This window comes from Sceloporus occidentalis, unplaced genomic scaffold, assembly GCF_023333645.1.
Source record: "Sceloporus occidentalis isolate IW3139 unplaced genomic scaffold, rSceOcc1.0.p SCAF_10, whole genome shotgun sequence".
NCBI lineage: Eukaryota > Metazoa > Chordata > Lepidosauria > Squamata > Phrynosomatidae > Sceloporus > Sceloporus occidentalis.
In genome coordinates, this window is record NW_028316990.1 from 30,451,243 (window position 1) to 30,470,043 (window position 18,801).

General features: G+C 42.3%; 1 protein-coding gene across 1 annotated transcript in view; it reads right to left on the reverse strand.

Annotated features, from left to right (window-relative positions):
- The window catches only part of LOC149306314 (exportin-6), a 37,181-nt gene extending 21,785 nt beyond the window's left edge, over window positions 1-15,396 (reverse strand). The window contains exons 1-7 of the mRNA XM_089539788.1: window positions 14,391-15,396; window positions 7,097-7,187; window positions 5,949-6,061; window positions 4,723-4,920; window positions 3,856-4,015; window positions 2,364-2,441; window positions 725-1,178 (exon numbers count right to left, since the gene is read on the reverse strand). Of these exons, the coding sequence (XP_089395914.1) occupies window positions 725-1,178; window positions 2,364-2,441; window positions 3,856-4,015; window positions 4,723-4,920; window positions 5,949-6,061; window positions 7,097-7,187; window positions 14,391-14,393 (1,097 nt within the window). The 5' untranslated portion in view covers window positions 14,394-15,396. The remainder of the gene's footprint in view (window positions 1-724; window positions 1,179-2,363; window positions 2,442-3,855; window positions 4,016-4,722; window positions 4,921-5,948; window positions 6,062-7,096; window positions 7,188-14,390) is intronic.
- Between the last annotated feature and the right edge of the window lie 3,405 nt (window positions 15,397-18,801).

Here is an 18,801-nt window from a genome sequence, read left to right on the forward strand (position 1 = left end):
CTATGTTAAAAAAAACAACCCTCAAATTCTAATGCAGTGTTTCACACTCTAGAAAACTGGACTTCAAGTCTTATTACAGCCAGGCAACTTGGTTACTGGGGATCATGGGAGCTGCACTCCAAAGTATCTGGAAAATACCAAGTTGGGAAAGAGTTTTTTGTACACTGCCTGCCTATGATTAAAATGACAAGACGGAACCAGTAGCACCTTTGACGCTATCTGGGAAAAAGACATTTCTAGCATAAGTTGGATTGCTTTATGGCTTTTTATGCTAAAACATATTAACATGGCTCTCTCTTTGAATGCCTATGATTAATTGTCATTCCCACAAAGCCTAAAATCCTCCACTCAGTGCTTTTAGGATAAGACAGAAGATGCCAACTAGAAAAGGAATACTCCTTTACCTCACAGGGTCTCTTTGGCTGCTTTCACCAACAACCGAATGAAGGCAAATTCAGATCTTGTACAATCTCAGACCTGCAGTCAAACTGTAATGAATGAGGAGGAAGAAGGAATACAAACCTACAACACCACAACCACTTTGAAAAGTAAAGCTCCCACAGCCAACATACCTGGTTACACCTACCTGCCTGCCTTTCCTTCTTCACCACACGACTCTGAAAAAAGGTGATTAGACACACCATGCATGGTAAGTCAGTAAAAACAATCTTGCAATAAGTAGGAAGGTTGACAACAGCTATTTCATTAGCTAGCTCTCCCTTACCTCTCATCCAGTTCATCTAGCCGACTCTTCACCGTATGGGCATTATTCTCCTTGGTGATCTTCTGTAGGAGGTAGAATGTCTGCTGGAACATCCGCAGCAAATACTCCTCAAACTCCACAGGCACACAGTTCTTTGACATCAGTTCGTTGATGCAAGACATAGCAAGCACCCCAAGTCGGCCACGTTCTTGACTCAAGGCAGAGTTCTGGCTGCTCCCATTGATGCAGGACATCTTCCTGGCCCGAGTGTCACAGCCAAAGCGGGCAAAATGGAATATAGTAGTAAGGAGGGAAGGGGTGATGCTTGTAGATAAAGGGATCCAGCTGAAAAGGTGAGCTAGGCACTCTAATGCCAGGGAACAGATATATTCACTCTCTGTGTCGAGGACAGGAATTGGCTGATTCAATAATTTGGCTGCACTAGGACTTTGCAACAGGCTACTTAAAAGGTCACCTAAGGAAGCAAAAGAAACAACTATGAGCTTATTTTGCAGACACAGTTGAGACAGGATTTAAACTAGGGATATTCTGACTCCTACAGCATCACTAAGGAGCTGTGGGGGATTTTCACACACACATCGTTATTAAACAGGCAATAAACAGCAACAAAACATTTTTGGGATTTCCCCATGATTGATTTATTGCGGTTTATTGCTTGTTTAATAGCGACGTCATTTGAAAATCTTAATTGCCATATCCGTTTTGCCTGGGATAATCACTGTTTAAATCCCCGATTTTGCTTTTCCCCATGTGATAAGGTCCTTTGCTAATGGGTTCTGCCAACTCACCAGTGAAATTTTAGTGAACCATTCTTGTAAAACATGCTCCCACAATGTAGTTTCTTTCCATATGCACATTTTGAGGAGCTTATGCCATTGCTTCTGTTTGAAGGTTATGCCATGGTTTAAAATAGCAGACATGGGAGTGTGTTGCACTTGTTTCCATTTACTGTAAGCCCTAAGTTAGTTTGGACAGAATTTGCTCAGAGAGTTTAAGTATTTTGGTATGTCAGCTAAACCGTAATGCAGCTTGTCCTTTTTGAACTCTATGTGTCCTTTAATTAAAATGGTGCAGCAAATGTCAGAATGAATCATTTTTGTGCAATTTACAGCCCTTGCTGGTTTCTGAGCTAGAGGTACTGGCATTTGTGCTGAAGGGATAGAAAATCTTCACAAATGGCACAGGAAGTGCTTCAGTAAACATAAATTACTATAGTCTGGCATGGAGTTCTTCAAATTATGAATGTCCAATGTGACAAGGATGAGATGAATTCATGCACATCATTAAAAGGTGTATTCAGACAGTATACCAGCAATGAGAGTCACTGCAGTGTGGCTCCTTGCCATGTTACCAGGATTAATAGCAGAAGCCCTGGACCAGGTGGGAGGAATCCAAGATGAGATTCCTTCCAAGTCAGCATCACCCCTCCAGAAAGTAGGCTAATGATGGCAGCTCATGGACTCTTCCAATGATCTGTGGCATAAAAAAGAGCTGCACTGCAGTAGCTCTCATACAGCGTGGGTGATTTTTTAAAATGGCACCACCTTCTCATATTCTTTCCTAGTATCAGTCAGGCATAAAAGTCAATAAAGACACAGAAAATAAAGCAACTGGGTTGAGGGACTGACTCAGGCCTTACCACTTTCTCCTGAAGTTGGAGATGGTGGTGGAGTGGCAGCAGTGACACTGTATTTATCCCAGATGCTTTCCAAAATACCTATGAAAAAGAAGAGAAAAACAGCTAGGAACTGCAGGCAAATTCTCACATATTTGTGGCCTGTTACAGACAGCCAAAATAAAGCTGCTTCGAGTCACAGTGGAGGTATGGTATTTGAATGATGCATGCGTCCTAAGAGTCCAGAAGTCACATCAAAGCCATGCTCCAGCCCTAAGGACTGGAGCGTGGCTTTGGTGTGGCTTCTGGACTCTTAGGACGCATGCATCATTGAAACACCATACCTCCACTGTGACTCGAAGCAGCTTTATTTTGGCTGTCTGTAACAGGCCTATGTAAGTTTCAGTTACATGTTACAGTTATAGTCCTTTTATATCCAATACAAATGTCAATATTCAAAGCCTGTCTGAGAAACCTGAAGCATTTTAAGACCTCCTTTCAAACTTTTACTTTAATGCATGTGTGGGTGCAGAGAATATTATGTTCACTGCTCAAGTTAACTTTGAGATCTGTGCTGCAACCTGAAGGCAGAAGTTGCTACTTTTCACCCATTAAGATCCCCTTTATCTTTATATTTACCAAGCCTACATTTGCAAAGTGTCCTTGATGACCAGCTATGGATGTTGAAGGAGCTCAGATAAACATTATAGCTGTTATTCTTTTGCTTAGAAATCCTTCCCCTTCTGAGTTAGAGTCAGCATACTATCTGAAGCCAAAACTGACTATTTAACCAAGGGTATTGTAGTTGTAAGTATGACGTTATTTAGGGTTATATTTCTTTTTAAATAAATAGGGCTGTCAACAATTAGATGCAAATATATCTGGCTATTAAAATGTCAGTATTATTTCAGGAGAAAGTTTCAATATTAGTGGGAGACATATAATTGAGTTACATTTCCAGCCTGGAAGAAAATATATTAATTAAAGCTGCCATCTGTCCAGACATCAACACCCAACATTACTATCCTTAAACAAAGAGGAAAAATAATGCTCTTCAGTAGCTGAGCAGCCATCCTCCTCCTATTTCCTAAATTTCCTAAAAGTAATTTCCTAAAAGGAGACTTGCTTTCAAGAAAAACAACTGTTATCTGAAATCATTATGCACATCTTAAAACTCTCATTGGCTTGTATAAGGAGATACAGTCTTTCAGAAAGTCTGGATCCAAGGCACGTTGTGCTTTAAAGGTCAAAAACAGCACTTTGAATTCTATCTGCAAACAGATCAGTAGCCAATGGAGATATCCTAGGAAACTACCTCCCAAAACTACAGACACATGCAAACCACATGATCATTCTGGAAAGTCCAGGAATTAAAGGTGCCTTGATACTGAGATGAATACAGTACTGTCTGCTTCACTTGCTTGTGGTTCTTGTAAAAAGCATTTCAATATAAATGTGATACTGCTGCAAAACCAGCAACTCCTCTGCTATCACAAATATCACTACTTCCGCTAACCTGTAAGAAGCCCAAGGACAGTCTGGACCTGGTCCAGGAGCAATTTGCGTAACTCCTCTTTCCGTGCGATGCTGAGGTCCTCCCGTGGACATGCCAACTCTTCAGATGTCGTCTTCAGCATAATCAGCCCAAGCGGAGTTGTCACATGAGACTGGATCAACTGTTAAGCAAACCAGGTTTTAATATTAATAACTAGCATTCCCTGCTTCCATCATTTTGAAAGAAGCTTACTGCTGAGTTTGTTTATTGAAATATTGCCAGTATCAAAAGATCTTAGGGCAGTGCTCAAGTAAAAACCAATGTAAACAAATTAATTTTATTTAAATCAAACCAAATCAATTTGAAGAATTTAAATTAATAAATTTAAATTGATAAAGTCAATAAATAAATAAATACAATTAATTTACACCATTTAAAACAATATAAATCACCAAGAAAGCACTCTCCTAGGTCTTCACACAGTAGAAGACAGAGGAAGACCCACCCAATAGGCCTCAGTCCTCAGGCAAGGAGAGAGCTTCCCTCAAATATCAAGAGTCTAGGCCATTTAGGAATGTAAATGTTGTCACAGCTAACTCAGTTTCAGATTGGAAGCATACTGGCACCTTACCAGCAGAGCTCAGGTGCCACAACACACCACAGTTCCCAGAACTCCATAGCAGAGCCATGGCAATTAAAGTGGTGTCAAATCTGATTATTTCTGCAGTGTGGTGCAATCTATACTGGAGTCATAGGTCATACATACCAAAAGCCAGTGTAAATGGACAACAGGACTTGGGCCCTATCATTCTCCTCCTTGCACAGTTTTCATTCAGACAAGTCTACAAAAGCTGAACTCAGAAGTGGGATGTCTAGGAAACATCGTACCTGTAAAATATTTGTAAAGAAGTCATGGTAGAACATTGGCCAGTCTTGCCTGCCAATATCCACAATGACTTTGCAAAGTTTGTTCCTGATGAAGTAAGGCAGAGTTTTATGGTGAGCCAAAAGAAGCTTGGGCAGGCAGCTGCGAATCTCCATTTTATCTTGAGATGGGACTCCAAGCCACATCTTGTTAATCAGGTTCTGAAAAAACATAAAAGAACATTCTGTATTAGACTTGAGATCTTTGAAAACTCTTCTCTGGTTATGCCTACAGTTAAGAGCTGACAGTTAAAATACTAAATCAAGAGATACTACTCTCACACACAAAGCAGAAGATTAAGTGATTTCTAGAAGAGAGGTCCAGAGAGCAAGAGTGAGCCTGCAGTCTTTTGGAAGGCTTGGGGATGCTGATACTCATGGGTTTCCCACCTCAACATTAGAGCAGGGTATCAAAAGTACACAGAAACTGATCACCACCTCTGCTCTATATTATTATTATTATTATTATTATTATTATTATTATTATTATTAACAACCTTTATTTATAAAGTGCTGTAAATTTACACAGCGCTGTACATACAATCTTTTAGTCAGACAGTTCCCTGCCCTCAGGCTTACAATCTAAAAAGACTCGACACAAAAGGAGAAGGGAGTGGTGGTGGGGAATCGGATCAGGTCCAGCAGATCTTCTCCACCTCCAAGGCCTGGACCAAGGCAGATGGACTGGAGGAAGGGCTTGCTTCTTAATGGATGGTTAACAGGAGGCTTCCTGGGTCAGAGAGGGGCTCGCCTCTGGGAACGCTTCTCTAAACAATATAGTTTTTAACTCAGTTTTGAAACTGGGTAGAGAAGTGATGCGGTGTGCATGTGGGGGAAGAAGGTTCCAGGAGTAAGGGGCAGCAAGCGAGAAGGGACGAATTCGGGAGGGGGCAGTGGTAGTCCTACACTGTGACAGGAGACCTTGACTACCAGAGCGGAGGGTACGAGTAGGAATGTAAGGAGAAAGAAGGTCAGATAAGTAAGGAGGGGCCAATCCATGGAGGGCTTTGAAAGTCAATAACAAAAGCTTGTACCGGATGCGGAAGGGGGGCCAATGAAGGGAGGATAAAAGAGGAGAAACATGGGAAATGCAAACAGCCCTAAATCAAAACAAATTATTGCAAGATTTAACTTTAGAATTCTTGTAAGTAGCATGCTTTTGGTAGGTTCACTCTTGCTTGGTATCTCACCTCAAACACCGTCAAACTGTACATCATTACATAGTCATTTCTCGTGCTTGAAAGGAAATAAAGACAGAATCTCCAAGCGCCAATTTGCTGGGCAAAGTTGTTTAGGAGTTCCTCTGGAAAAGAATAATAATTTACAAATGGGTTAAAATTCATTAATCCATTAATCAATTCATTCACACCTTCAAAACTGATTCTTGCATCTTAAACGGAAAAGCATCTCACAGGTTGTCAAGCATCATCGCTGTTGCCACTACAAGAAGCAGTGGTCTACCAATTATTTAAGTACATTTTTTGGGAGGGAAGGGATAGCCCCACTGTAACTGACAAATTCTTGTCAAATTGAGATGGGAGAATAACAGTGGCCTATTATTACTGTTCATGCCAGAGCTGATCATCCTTCCAGCTATTGGATGCCTAAAGATAATGGCTGGGCATCTAATCCATGTTTCCTGGCATAGAAAGACACTTTTGAAACAGTCCGCTGGGAGCTTACTCTGGAATGCAGATTATTCCTGTGCTCAAATGGATGCAGAAGGCAGGAGCAAGTGGGAGAAAAGAAGAATCTTGTGAGCAGAGATTCTTGCAGTTCTGTATCACTTTCTAGCTATGCAATTCATGCAGTCTTTGTGCATTTCATCTGTGCTATGAAAATGTATTTTATATTTATGTACTGAAATAAGGTACAGAACCTCCCTGGCAACCCTTCAGAGAGGGAAATTAGCTATGCTGTTACCCACTTTCCAAGGAAAGCAACAGTTCCTTCTGGGTGGCTTGCTATTCACAGTTCAAGCTGTTCCAGATTGCATATATACATTTATGCAGGTGGGCCATGTTTGCTGTTTCTATACAAGACTTGATTGAAAGCTATTCGTATTGACTGAAGATATTAGTACTGTCCTTATCATGACTCAAGGAAGGACTGAACTGTCCAGTTGTGATTTAGGGGGGTTTGCAGTTGAATGCTCTGCTTTTATTCAAAGAGTTTTATGAATGCAACAAAATTTGAAGTTACATAAAAAGGACACTCTCATTTTAGCTGAAATCTGTTAACTCTGAAATCTCTTTCTGGTGTTATGCATAACCAAAGCTGTTTGCTACAGCAGTTGGAGAAAGTTTGTTGTAGATGCTGGGAATATACACGAACGTACCGATCTCACGCTTCCTTTCATTAGTAGTGCAATTGTGGAAAAACTCTGTCATCAGGCTCTCCAAAGCTCGCAGCGAAGCCTCTTCAGATGCCTGTTGAACACATTTCAAGAAAAGTATTAGCACTTTGAATGTCTTGACCATGCTAAATTCAAAATCACGTCTTTCAAATTCTTCCACTAGGATCTCTTATTTGTTTACAGTGCCGAACATCCACCTTTCTCCCCACTCCTATTTACCGCCCTTCTTCAATCCCAATCTCTTTCATCTACTCCCAGTCCTTAACTTATGAGCAAACTTAAGCATATTCCAAGTACATGAGAGCATCCTTTATACAGAATAAGGAGGTTTCTAGATTTCTGTTCACATCCTGTTGTTAAAATGGCCCAGAAAGGCTCCAAAATATGTCCCTTAGAGGGCATCTAAGGACAGAAAATTCAATTTCTTTTCCAGAAACAGGTCTCCTAAGGGACTTCTGCAGCCCCTTGCCCTTCCAATTTGCCCACTCCTGTTTGAAAGTGATGGCTTCATCACATGTGGGTGTCTTAAACAGTTCGGCCGAAAGTCAGAAACTTGCTTTAACGGAACTGAATTTAGGCTGGCTTGCACACTGACAGCTTGTATCTTAGCAACAGAATACCGAATTTTCATGTTCTCTTTGTAGATGTAAAATAGAACGTACATCCCATAAGACTGCCTGCTCAGAGGTCATTTGCAATTACAAAGAACGTCAAAGCAAACCGCCGTTTTATATGCTAACATGTTAAAGATCCCATGGGAGAAAATTATTTTCTGGTCGTGTTGACAAATGATGGTGAGATTAATCTTCCACATTTTCCTCCCATTATCGCATCTGTTTTGCACATTATTATCTATCATTGATATTTTTGAAAAGGCTTGTCAATCTTTCCCGACAGAAGCTTGGCCTGAATACTAAAAGCAGCTGTACTGTATACCTCCTTTCTCACATCTGGTCTTGAATCTCAGCACACAAAGAAAGGTGGATGAAAGGAAAGAGTTGGGAGATTTGTGGCTTTATGCAAGGATCCCAAGATCTAATCTGACAGAGATATATGCAATAGATACAGAATTTAAGAAAAGGAGACTTCTGAACACATTCTGAACTCAGCACCAGAACTGAAAATCTTTCAAAGGAGGGCATTCAGCACAATGGCACCCTTAACATGGAATATTCTTCCCTCCCACAAGACAGTGTTTCCTAGGCTATCTAATATGGAGAACCAGGATTAGGACCATATTTGTGCCCACTGACTACCATTGTTCTTTTCCTTCCTGAAAATATGCTGTGGACTGAGCTCAGACAAGCATTGGTTTCTCGAACATCGCTGCTCTAATGCTTATTCCTTCTAGGAATATCAAAGACCTCTTTTGTAAGACTTCATGGGGTAATGCAGTCCACCACATATTTTATTGCTATCAAGTAGACAGTATGCATTGCTTTTATATATTGTTTTGTACCTTTATCACTACTGTCTATCCTGTTACGTTCAGCCCCATACAGATAGGCCAAAATAAAGCTGCTTTGGGTCACTTTGGCGGTATGCTATTTCAATGATGCATGTGTTCTAAGAGTCCGGAAGCTGCACTAAAGTTGGGTCACTTTGGCGGTATGCTATTTCAATGATGCATGTGTTCTAAGAGTCCGGAAGCTGCACTAAAGTTGCACTCCAGTCCTTAGGACTGGATTGTGGCTTTGGTATGGCTTCTGGACTCTTAGGATGCATGCATCATTGAACTAACATACCTCCAAAGTGGACCAAAGCAGCTTTATTTTGGCCTGTCTGTATGGGGCCTTCATTAGGTGAAAGCTGCTCCATCTGGATTATTTTAATGTGTCCCGTGTTTTATGTGTTTTAACTCAATGTGTTTAAATGGTTTTATGTATTATGTTGCATCCTGCTTCGAGCCTTAGGGAGAGGCAGTTAATAAAATTTATTATTACTATTACTACTACTGCTACTGCTAATACTAGTACTATGTAAATCAGTAAATCAATAGTACAACTGTACGATGTCCATGCTCCTTTTACAAGAAAGGTCCACTCCTACTTGCCTCAACCTTTCTTCAAGTCAGCAGCCTAACTTAGGTGGAGTAAGTCACATTATTGTTTGTACTGCTAAGTGCTGGAAAGCAAAAGCACATGCCAATATGCTGTGAGTCATCCAGATATCTAATGCTGATCTCAATTTACTATCTGCCTACCTCTGGATAAAGACTGGTTATATTGCCAAGCAATGCAGAAAAGGTTGGCTAGGATCACAAGTCTTATTTTGCTGCACCACACTAACACAGGTATCCTTTCGACAACTGCCAAGCAACATGTCTTTTGTAGCAATAGAAAGGAAGCAGGTGCATCCAACAGTTACCTTCTGGACATTATTTAGGTCCTTGTAGGTAGTCCCTGGGAAACCTGGGTCTTTCCTAACTTTCTATGACTAGTAAGAGTTGCACTTGTCTCTCCACACTTTCCTTATCTGTAGAACGGGAAGCATAGTCATCCTGCAAAGTCACCTGCTAGAGAGTAATTTGAAAGAGATATCATAGTGTATAAAACTACTGCTGCTCTTTGGAGGAGTGGTAGCTGTTGGCGGCAGAGAAGTTTGCTCTACAAAGCTGCTTTAGCCACCATGTTCACTGCGTTGTAGAGAAAGCACAACTTTCCCAGCAGTATGGCAACACGCCTCCCATGTAGGTTGCCAAACATTTCAAAAAGATAGGTGTGCTTACTTCATGGGTCCCAGAAGTGCTCTTTGGAAGAGGAAGTGAGATGCTTGTGCAATTTATCCCTTGCATGCTACTTCTTAGTCAGCGTTTCTCTCTCCACCGTCAACACTCAAGCGCCGCGAAGTACTCACTATACCTGCACTATTTGGTGTGGTTTTTAAAATATCCAACTAAGGCTGAACATCTTTTCTCTTTGCAAACTGTTTGCATAGAACACAAGAAAGGGGCTGAGACACTGACACAAGATGATTCAGTCGGCTTGAAAGCTCAGCAGGAATATGAACTTGAGAGATGTAGCGTTTTGAGCATTGGACTGAGAGACAATGGTTCAAATCGCCAGTTGTTAGAAGGGAGAAACCAAGAAAGCACTAAGATATGGTATGTTAACTAAATATTATATATCCCAAGCAAATGTAACCACCACTTAAACATGTTACTAGCTTATCTTTTGCAATGACACCATGTAAATAACACTGAAAACCATCCAACACCCATACAAAATACTACGTAAAGCAAGGTTTATCAATTAAAGTCCAAATGATTTCCCAAGTCCTACTAACTCAGATCAAAATCACAAATCATAAGCTACCTTTCTAGGCCAATAGGAAGTGGCAAAGAACTTGAGAAAGAAATGGTGATATGCTTATTACCAAAAGGCAAATCTGAGAATTTGTGGCACAAACACTGCTAAAGACAAAGGGAAGGCCGGAAACTAAGAATTACCGGGAGATTGTATTAAATTGCTTGGACAAACAAGAATGCTGCAAAGTTCAACACCAAAGAGGAGAAAGAGTGAAGTAATAGGCACCAAGGCTGTTATAATGAAACTGTAATTTAGGCCCCATACAGACTGCCAAAATAAAGCTGCTTCGGGTCACTTTGGAGGTATGCTGTTTAAATGATGCATGCGTCCTAAGAGTCCGGAAGCTGCAACAAAGCTGCGCTCCAGTCTTTAGGACTAGATTGTGGCTTTGGTGCGGCTTTCGGACTCTTAGGATGCATGCAACATTTAAACAGCATACCTCCAAAGTGACCCGAAGCAGCTTTATTTTGGCCTGTCTGTATGGGGCCATAGAAAACTAGACCACTCATTATATGCAGCACACAAAGGGCATGTGTGCTGTTTGTCAAGCTAAAAGTCTGCTTGTTCTTCCCTACCTATGTTCTTCAGATTCATTGCATTTATTATGTCTGGCTTATTAAAATAACAGTTGTTTCCCAGAAAATAATTACAAATTAGGTTTAAATTTATTTCTTCTTACAAACGGAGTCGCAACGTCTTAAGCTTTGCAACTAAACCTATTTGGCTTTGCCAGCTCATGATAACTGGGAGAGAAACCATTAAGAACAGAACAATCCATCAAAGGTAATAAACAGAAAATGGTTTCATTTCCTCTGGTCTTCCATAATGTCAAGAAGACACATTGCACTCACATAGTGGCCACATACTAAGCACTCAAGACTAAGAAAAGGCACTTTCAGCACAAGCTTACACACCCGAGTGGTAATTATGCGGCCTGACGTCACTGGACTGCAACTCCCAGCAGCCCCAACCAGTAAATCCAATTGTGAAGATGCTGGAAGTTGTAGTCCAACATCAGATGGAGGACCACACAATTTCCACTGCTAGCTATATCGTTTCAGCGAGAACGAATTAGGATAATGTGTTTAAAGGATGGTGTCCCTAAAAGCAAAACCCATTTTACACTATTGATCAGCTGGCATTTTAAATCTAATAAAAAGCTCAAAGACTCAAGTTCCGTTTTACTGTTTTTAATAGGATTGCTGAATGCTTTTTAAACTTTTTGTTATTAGGGTTTCAGTTGCACTTTGTTTTACACTGCCTAGGGTCCCATGGCTGGAGAAAGGTAGGATATAAATTAAAGCAATGAACAAATACGTTCTTCTGTACACACACAGCTAGGGACTAATAGTGTTATGAATTCACTGACACATATGAATCTTTATTACACTGCAGCTCCTAGACCATGCATTGGTAGTCTCCCTTGGGGCTATGCCTCTTTAAATAACATCCTTTGCTGGTTATAGTAAGTTACCTTGACAGTACCTAACCAGGAATCATATGAGCATCCATGGCCACAAAAATTAACATTGCTCTTTTATTACCAATCTAACGATCTCTGGACCCGTTCCACCAAAACAAAACTCAATTTGTGTTGCCAAGTGAAGTAAGAGACATGTCTCCTTTAATAGTTGCATAGAAGTGATAATATCAGGAGGCACCGCTTGTGTGATGAGCAACACCTACTGAAATTCTCTCCTCCATGCAACCATTAAACAGACAGGAGTCCTGTGCCTTATTTCACCTGGAAACGTGAAGCCTAATAATAATAATAATAATAATAATAATAATAATAATTTTTATTGATACATCCCGCCTCTTCCAAGGATCGAAGCAGAATTACATCATTAAAGTAATGCAATGCAATTGAACAGTCAATAAAATACGAATACTGAATTATACATCCCTATTAGTTCCTTAAAATCTCCAAACATCAATTCATACACCACTAAGGCTTTCGTGGCCGGCATCCACAGTTTGTTGTGGGTTTTGGGGTCTATGTGGCCATGTTCTGGAAGAGTTGGTTCCTGATGTTTCGCCAGCATCTGTGGCTGGCATCTTCAGAGAAAGAAGATGCTGAAGAGAAGGTAGGCCAATGCCATCAGGCCTCCCTAAAGGAACTGAGCCCTTCCAGAAGGCATCTGACTCCATCCTAGCCTCTGATGGAGAGAAAGGTAGGCCCAACGCCTTCCCTAATCAGAGTAAGAAGAAGGGCCCTCCCTCCAGTTCATCTGCCCTGGTCCAGGCATCAGAGGGAGAGAAGATCTGCTGGACCTTTCCCCTTCCCCACTACCATTCCCTTCTCCTTTTGTGTCTCATCTCATTAGATTGTAAGCTTGAGGGCAGGGAAATGTCTAATTAACAATTCGTAAGCTGTTCTGATAGCCTTGGCTGAAGAACGGGGGTATAAGTAAATAATAACAACAACAACAACAACACTGTAATTAAGGGGGCTTGAAAATATACAGATTTTGGTATCCACAGGAGGTCCTGGAACCAAACCCCTGTGGATACTCAAGCTTTCCAGAGCCTTGAGATCATCCTTGGAAAGACAGTCAGCAGCCAGTCGCTCATCCAGTTCTTACTTTGCTGGTGAACCAGAGGGGCTAAGATAGCGACCCATGAACTTACTAGGCAGGCTTAGGCACGTTTATCCTCTTGGCCTCAGCATCCCACAGCCAAATCTGGACCATAAGGACAACACCAATGGATTAAGATGAACAATGTTAGCAAATGATCCCTATTACAGTTGGCCCTCCGCATTTGCAGCTTTGACTAATACATTCTTTTTAGGACTCTCTAGATCCTCCAGCGCCAACTTCGGCCTGTTACAGACTGCCAAATTAAAGCTGCTTCGGGTCTCTTTGGAGGTATGCTATTTAAATGATGCATGGGTCCTAAGAGTCCGGAGGTCACACCAAAGCCACTCTCCATTCCTAAGCACTGGAGTGCAGCTTTGGTGCAGCTTCTGGATTCTTAGGATGCATGCGTCATTTAAATAGCATACCTCCAAAGAGACCCGAAGCAGCTTTATTTTGGCAGTCTGTAACGGGCCTTAGAAATATAGTGTCTAGATCAAGAGAAGTAACAGTGCCACTCTATTCTGCTTTGGTCAGGCCCCACCTGAAATACTGTGTCTAGTTCTGGGCACCACAATTCAAAATGGATATTGAGGAACTGGAGCCATGTGTCCAAAGGAGGGAGACTAAAATGGTGAAGGGTCTGGAAACCATAAAGCCCTATGAGGAGTTGGGGATGTTTAGCCTGGAGAAGAGAAGGCTAAGAGGAGATACGATAGCCATGTTTAAATTTTTGAAGGGATATCATATTGAGGAGGGAGCAAGCTTGTTTTCTGCTGCTCCAGAGACAAGGACCCGAAGCAATGGATGCAAGCTACAGGAAAAGAGATTCCACCTCAACATTAGGAGGACCATCCTGACAATCAGGGCTGTTTGACAGTGGAACAAACTCTCTTGGAGTGTAGTGGAGTCTCCTTCCTTGGAGGTCTTTAAGCAGAGGCTGGATGGCCATCTGTCAATGGGGATGCTTTGATTGAGAGTTCCTGCATGGCAGAATGGGGCTGGACTGGATCAGGGCCCTTCTTGGGGTCTCTTCCAACTCTAGGATTCTATGATTCTGCCAGAAGTTGACCATAGAGTTGTGCTGGAGGACCTAGACTTTCCTAGAGAAAACACTTCTCTGGGCATCTGTGGGTCTTCTAGCATGATGCTACGATCAACCTCTGGCAGTTGTTGACCATAAAGTTGCTCCGGAGGACCTGGAGAGTCCTGCAGAGGGGTAAAAATAGCATGGTTTTTAAAATCATTTGTGCTTCTCCCACATTCATGGGAGGGTCTTTCACCCCTTAACCCCAGTGAAGGCCGAGGGACGCCTGTTATTTCGAAATGCACACACTTTAACCTATTAGTACACATTACTCACAAGCTAATAGTCCAATGTAAACTTACCATGGTGGCTTGGGAGGTTGTTTGGGATCCTTTTCCTTTCTGGCTTGATTTCCCCCCTCTCTCAGCTCATGTCATTGTCCAAGAGGTAGTTTCCTAGGAGGGCCTTCTTCCTCCATTGTGTGTGTGTGTATGTATATATATATATATATATCTCACACTATCTAAAATCCCTCTCCCCTTCTTCTGCGTCCCTCAGAAACCCATCGGTTCACAGGAGCCAGAAAACCTAAACATCCAGAGCCTGAGGAGCCTCCCTTGAAACAGGGGCTTTCAAGGAGGGCTGTTTTTCGGAGGGGCTCCCACTATAAGCTGGCCTTCTCCCACCCTCCCCGGCCTGAATCCATTTGCAAGAGCCAGAAAATGGGGTTCAAAATGGTACAATATGAGCCCCTTCCCCTTTTTAAAAATGATATGTATAGAAGTCTAAAATAAGCCTAAAATGGAAAGCCTGGGGAAGCCTCTCTTGAAACAGGGTCCTAAAAAGGGGCGAAAGGGGCAGGTATTTTGGGGGGCTCCAGCTACCCTCGCCTCCAGGGTCCAAAATACTGCAATGTAACCCCCTCCCCCCCTTTTAATGATAACTAGAGAAGAAGGAGGTCTAAGAGAAGCCTAAAATGGAGGAGCCCCTTTGAAAGAGGGGTTTTATTCAAGGGGTCTGTTTCTGAGGGGCTCCCACTCCCCTCCCTTTCCTTAATGGCAACCAGAGCAGCAGCAGAAGCCTATGCTGAGCCCAAGATGGAGACCCTGAGGAGCCTCTCCTGGAGCTGAGGCCCGCAGAGGGGAGGCTACAGGGGCGTCTCTGGGGGAAGAAGGCGAAGGGCAGCCCCTTCTCTCTCGATCTCAGGCCCTTCAGCCTCAGAGCAGCAAAGGCCCCAAGTTCCAGCAGCGCATCCTTCCTTCGCTTCCTTCCTTCCTTCTCCTTCTTCCCCTTAGGCCACGCCCACCGTCTCCAAACGCCACGCCCACAAGAGATACACTCCCTTCGCTCTTCTTTCCCACTTTCGTCCCCTTCGCACCGGAAGTGACCCACGTCGCACCGGAAATGAACCCTTTCCCTTTTCTCCTTTCCCCCCTCCTCCGGGGTGATGACGTCAACGACGACGCCCGCTCTTATTGGAGCGTTCACAAAACTAAGCCACGCCCCCTTTTCGCGGAAAAGGCGGAGCTTGTGTTGTGTTTCTCAGTTAACGCCCAGAGCGGTTTTGCGCGCATGCGCATTTGTTACCTTACTCATTCCTCCTCATCCGCTTTTTGCGTTCACCCCGCAGGGATAATTCGGTTTGAAACCGCATTAACTGCCACGGCTCTTTTAGCTATGCAACGCTGGGGGTGGGTGGGTTAGTTATATGTGAGGCATTTATTCTCTTCTGTCAGAGAGCTTTGGTGCCACAAAATAAACTACAAATCCCAGAATTCCACAGCGGTTAAAGCGGTGTCAAACTGGATTATTTCCGCAGTGTGGGTGCAGCCACCTGTTTTTAAGGAAAGCGGAGCACAGTTGGGGCTTTTGTCCAGCCACACTGAGGAAATAATGCAGTTTGGCACCACTTTAACTGCCACCGCTCATTGCTGTGGAATTCTGGGATTTGTAGTTTTTTTGTGAGACATTTAGCTTTCTCAGAGAGCTCTGGTGCCACAATGAACTACAAATCCCAGAATTCCACAGCACAGAGCCAGGGCAGCTAAAGAGGTCTCAAACTGGATCTCTTTACATATTGATTTTACAGACTATTATTACCTTTGAATAATAATAATAATAATAATATGCATCTGAGGAAGGAGACTGAAGTCTAGGAAAGCTGTTGCCAACTCCTTTCTTTCAGTGAGTCTCAAAGGTGCTACAAGTACTCTTTACATATTGATTTTACAGACTATTATTACCTTTGAATAATAATAATAATAATAATAATAATATGCATCTGAGGAAGGAGACTGAAGTCTAGGAAAGCTGTTGCCAACTCCTTTCTTTCAATGAGTCTCAAAGGTGCTCCAAGATCCCTCTAAACTGTATAATAGCATTCCCTATTGAAGTCTACTCCACTGCAATAGCCATTGAGTGCAAATCTATATAAATAAAGCATAATAGTAATAATAATAATAATAATATTCCCAGGACTGTAGCCTAAACACAACCAAACTAACTTACTCCCAGTGTTGATGTTAGTTCAATATTTGTCCAGGGCAAGACGCCGCTCCAAAGGGATTGCAATAAAGTGAGAGACACCCTGCGGCCATTCAGTGAATCGGCATCTATTTGTCCAAAAGAAAACCAGCATGTGCTTTAAAGACTACAGCAAAGCCTTTGCATCTATATCATGGAAGGCCCTTAAAGGCATGGGATAACCCTGATGAAGAATCTATACTCCGGATAAGAGGCTACTGTCAGAAACGAACATGGAGAAACAACGGTCCACAGTTGGAAAAGGAGTCAGACAAGGCTTGCATCTTATCACCCTTCTTGTTCAACTTATATTGCAGAACATATTGTAAAGAAAGCAGGCTTGGACACAGAAGAAGGAGGAGTGCAAATAGGAGGAAGGAATATCAACAATCTGAGATATGCAGATGGCACCATAATAATACTAGCAGTAAAACCTCAAAGACCTGGGACAAAAGATCAAGGAAGAAAGTGCAAAGGCAGGATTACCGTTGAACATAAAGAAAACAAGAAATAATGACCACAGAGGATCTAAAACAAATTAAAACCGGACAATGAGGAAATAGAAGTAGTAAAAGAGTTCTCATACCTGGGATCAAACGTTGATAGAAATAGAGACTGCAGCCAGGAAATCAGAAGAAGGTTAAATAATGGGGAGGGTGGCTATGGAAGAACTAGAGAAGATCCTAAAATGCAAAGATATATACAAATGAACACAAAAGTTAATATCACACTGGGTCCTAGAGCAGATCAAGCCAGAAATCTCCCCGGAAGCCAAGAGGACAAAACCGAGGCTGTCGTACTTCAGACACATCTTGAGAAGTTGCGTATCATTGGAAGAAACAATAATGCTAGGAAAGGTGGAGGGAAGTAGAAAGAGAGGAAGACCGCATTGTAGATGCATGGACTCTATAAAGGAGATGATGGATATGAGTTTGCAGGACCTAAGCAGAGCAGTGGAGGAAAGCGAGTCTTGGAGATGTCTCATCCACAGGGTCGCCATGGGTCAAGATCGACTCGAGGGCAGTTAACAATTGAAATAGTAAAAAATAGAGTCAAAAATAGTCATAGAATTCCCAAATATTGGAAACTGGATCAAATATTTATCAGAACGTTGAGTGTAGTCTAGAAATAAGAAGAAGACTAGGATTGGGAAGGACAGCTATGGTGAAGGGTCTGGAAACCATGTCCTACGAGGAACAACTTAGGGAGCTGGTGATGTTTAGCTTGGAGAAGAGAAAGTTAAGAGGTGATATGAGAGCCTTGTTTAAATATTTGAAGGGATGTCATACTGAGGGGGGAACAAGCTTGTTTTCTGCTGCTCCAGAGAATAGGACCCAGAACAATAGATGCAAGCTCCAGGGAAAGAAATTCCAGCTCAACATAAGGATGAACTTCCTGACAGTAAGGGCTGTTTGACAGTGGAACACACTCCTTCCTCGGAGTGTGGTGGAGTCTCCTTCCTTGGAACAGAGGCTGGATGGCCATCTGTCGGAGATGCTTTGATTGAGAGTTCCTGCATAGCAGGGGTTGGACTGGATGGCCCTTGCGGTCTCTTCCAACTCCACGATTCTGTGAAAGAACTGGACAAGACCCTAAAGTGTAAAGACATAACTCCGAACACTAAAGTGAGGATCGTCCAAGCCATTGTGTTCCCCATTGCCATGTACAGATGTCAGACTTGAACAGTGCAGAAAGCGGACAGAAAGAAAGTCAGTTCATTTGAGATGTAGTGAACTTTAGCTGCCATGGCTTAATGCTACCATTCCCAGATTTTCATAGCATTGAGCCTTGGAAGTTAAAATTGGGTCAAGCTGGATTATTTTTGCAGTGCGGATGCAGCCCCATACAACCCTTTCCTCCAAGACGTCTTTTAGTCCTTCCCTCTCCCTTAGCATCTCCTACCTGAGCTATGTGTGTCTCCTTCTTCCTAATAATAGGCCAGCCCTGCTAAAGAATGCTGCGCATATATATATGGCTCCTGTCATCGAATTATGTCTTCATTTGGGGAGGAAAATGTGACATATGTATTCTGTAAGCCTCCTGCTTAGTGTGCTGCCACAGCCAACACTGAGTTAACATTACTAATGCCCTTAGCAGCTCGAAGACAAATCTAAAAGAGTTTCTGAAGCTGTTTCTGAGATTTCTGGCAACTCAAATTTAGTCAAATGTGATTTAGTGGATTAACATGCAAATGAGCTATAAAAGTTTCAGGATCATGAAGCTGTTGTTAAATTTGATCCGTTCTGGACT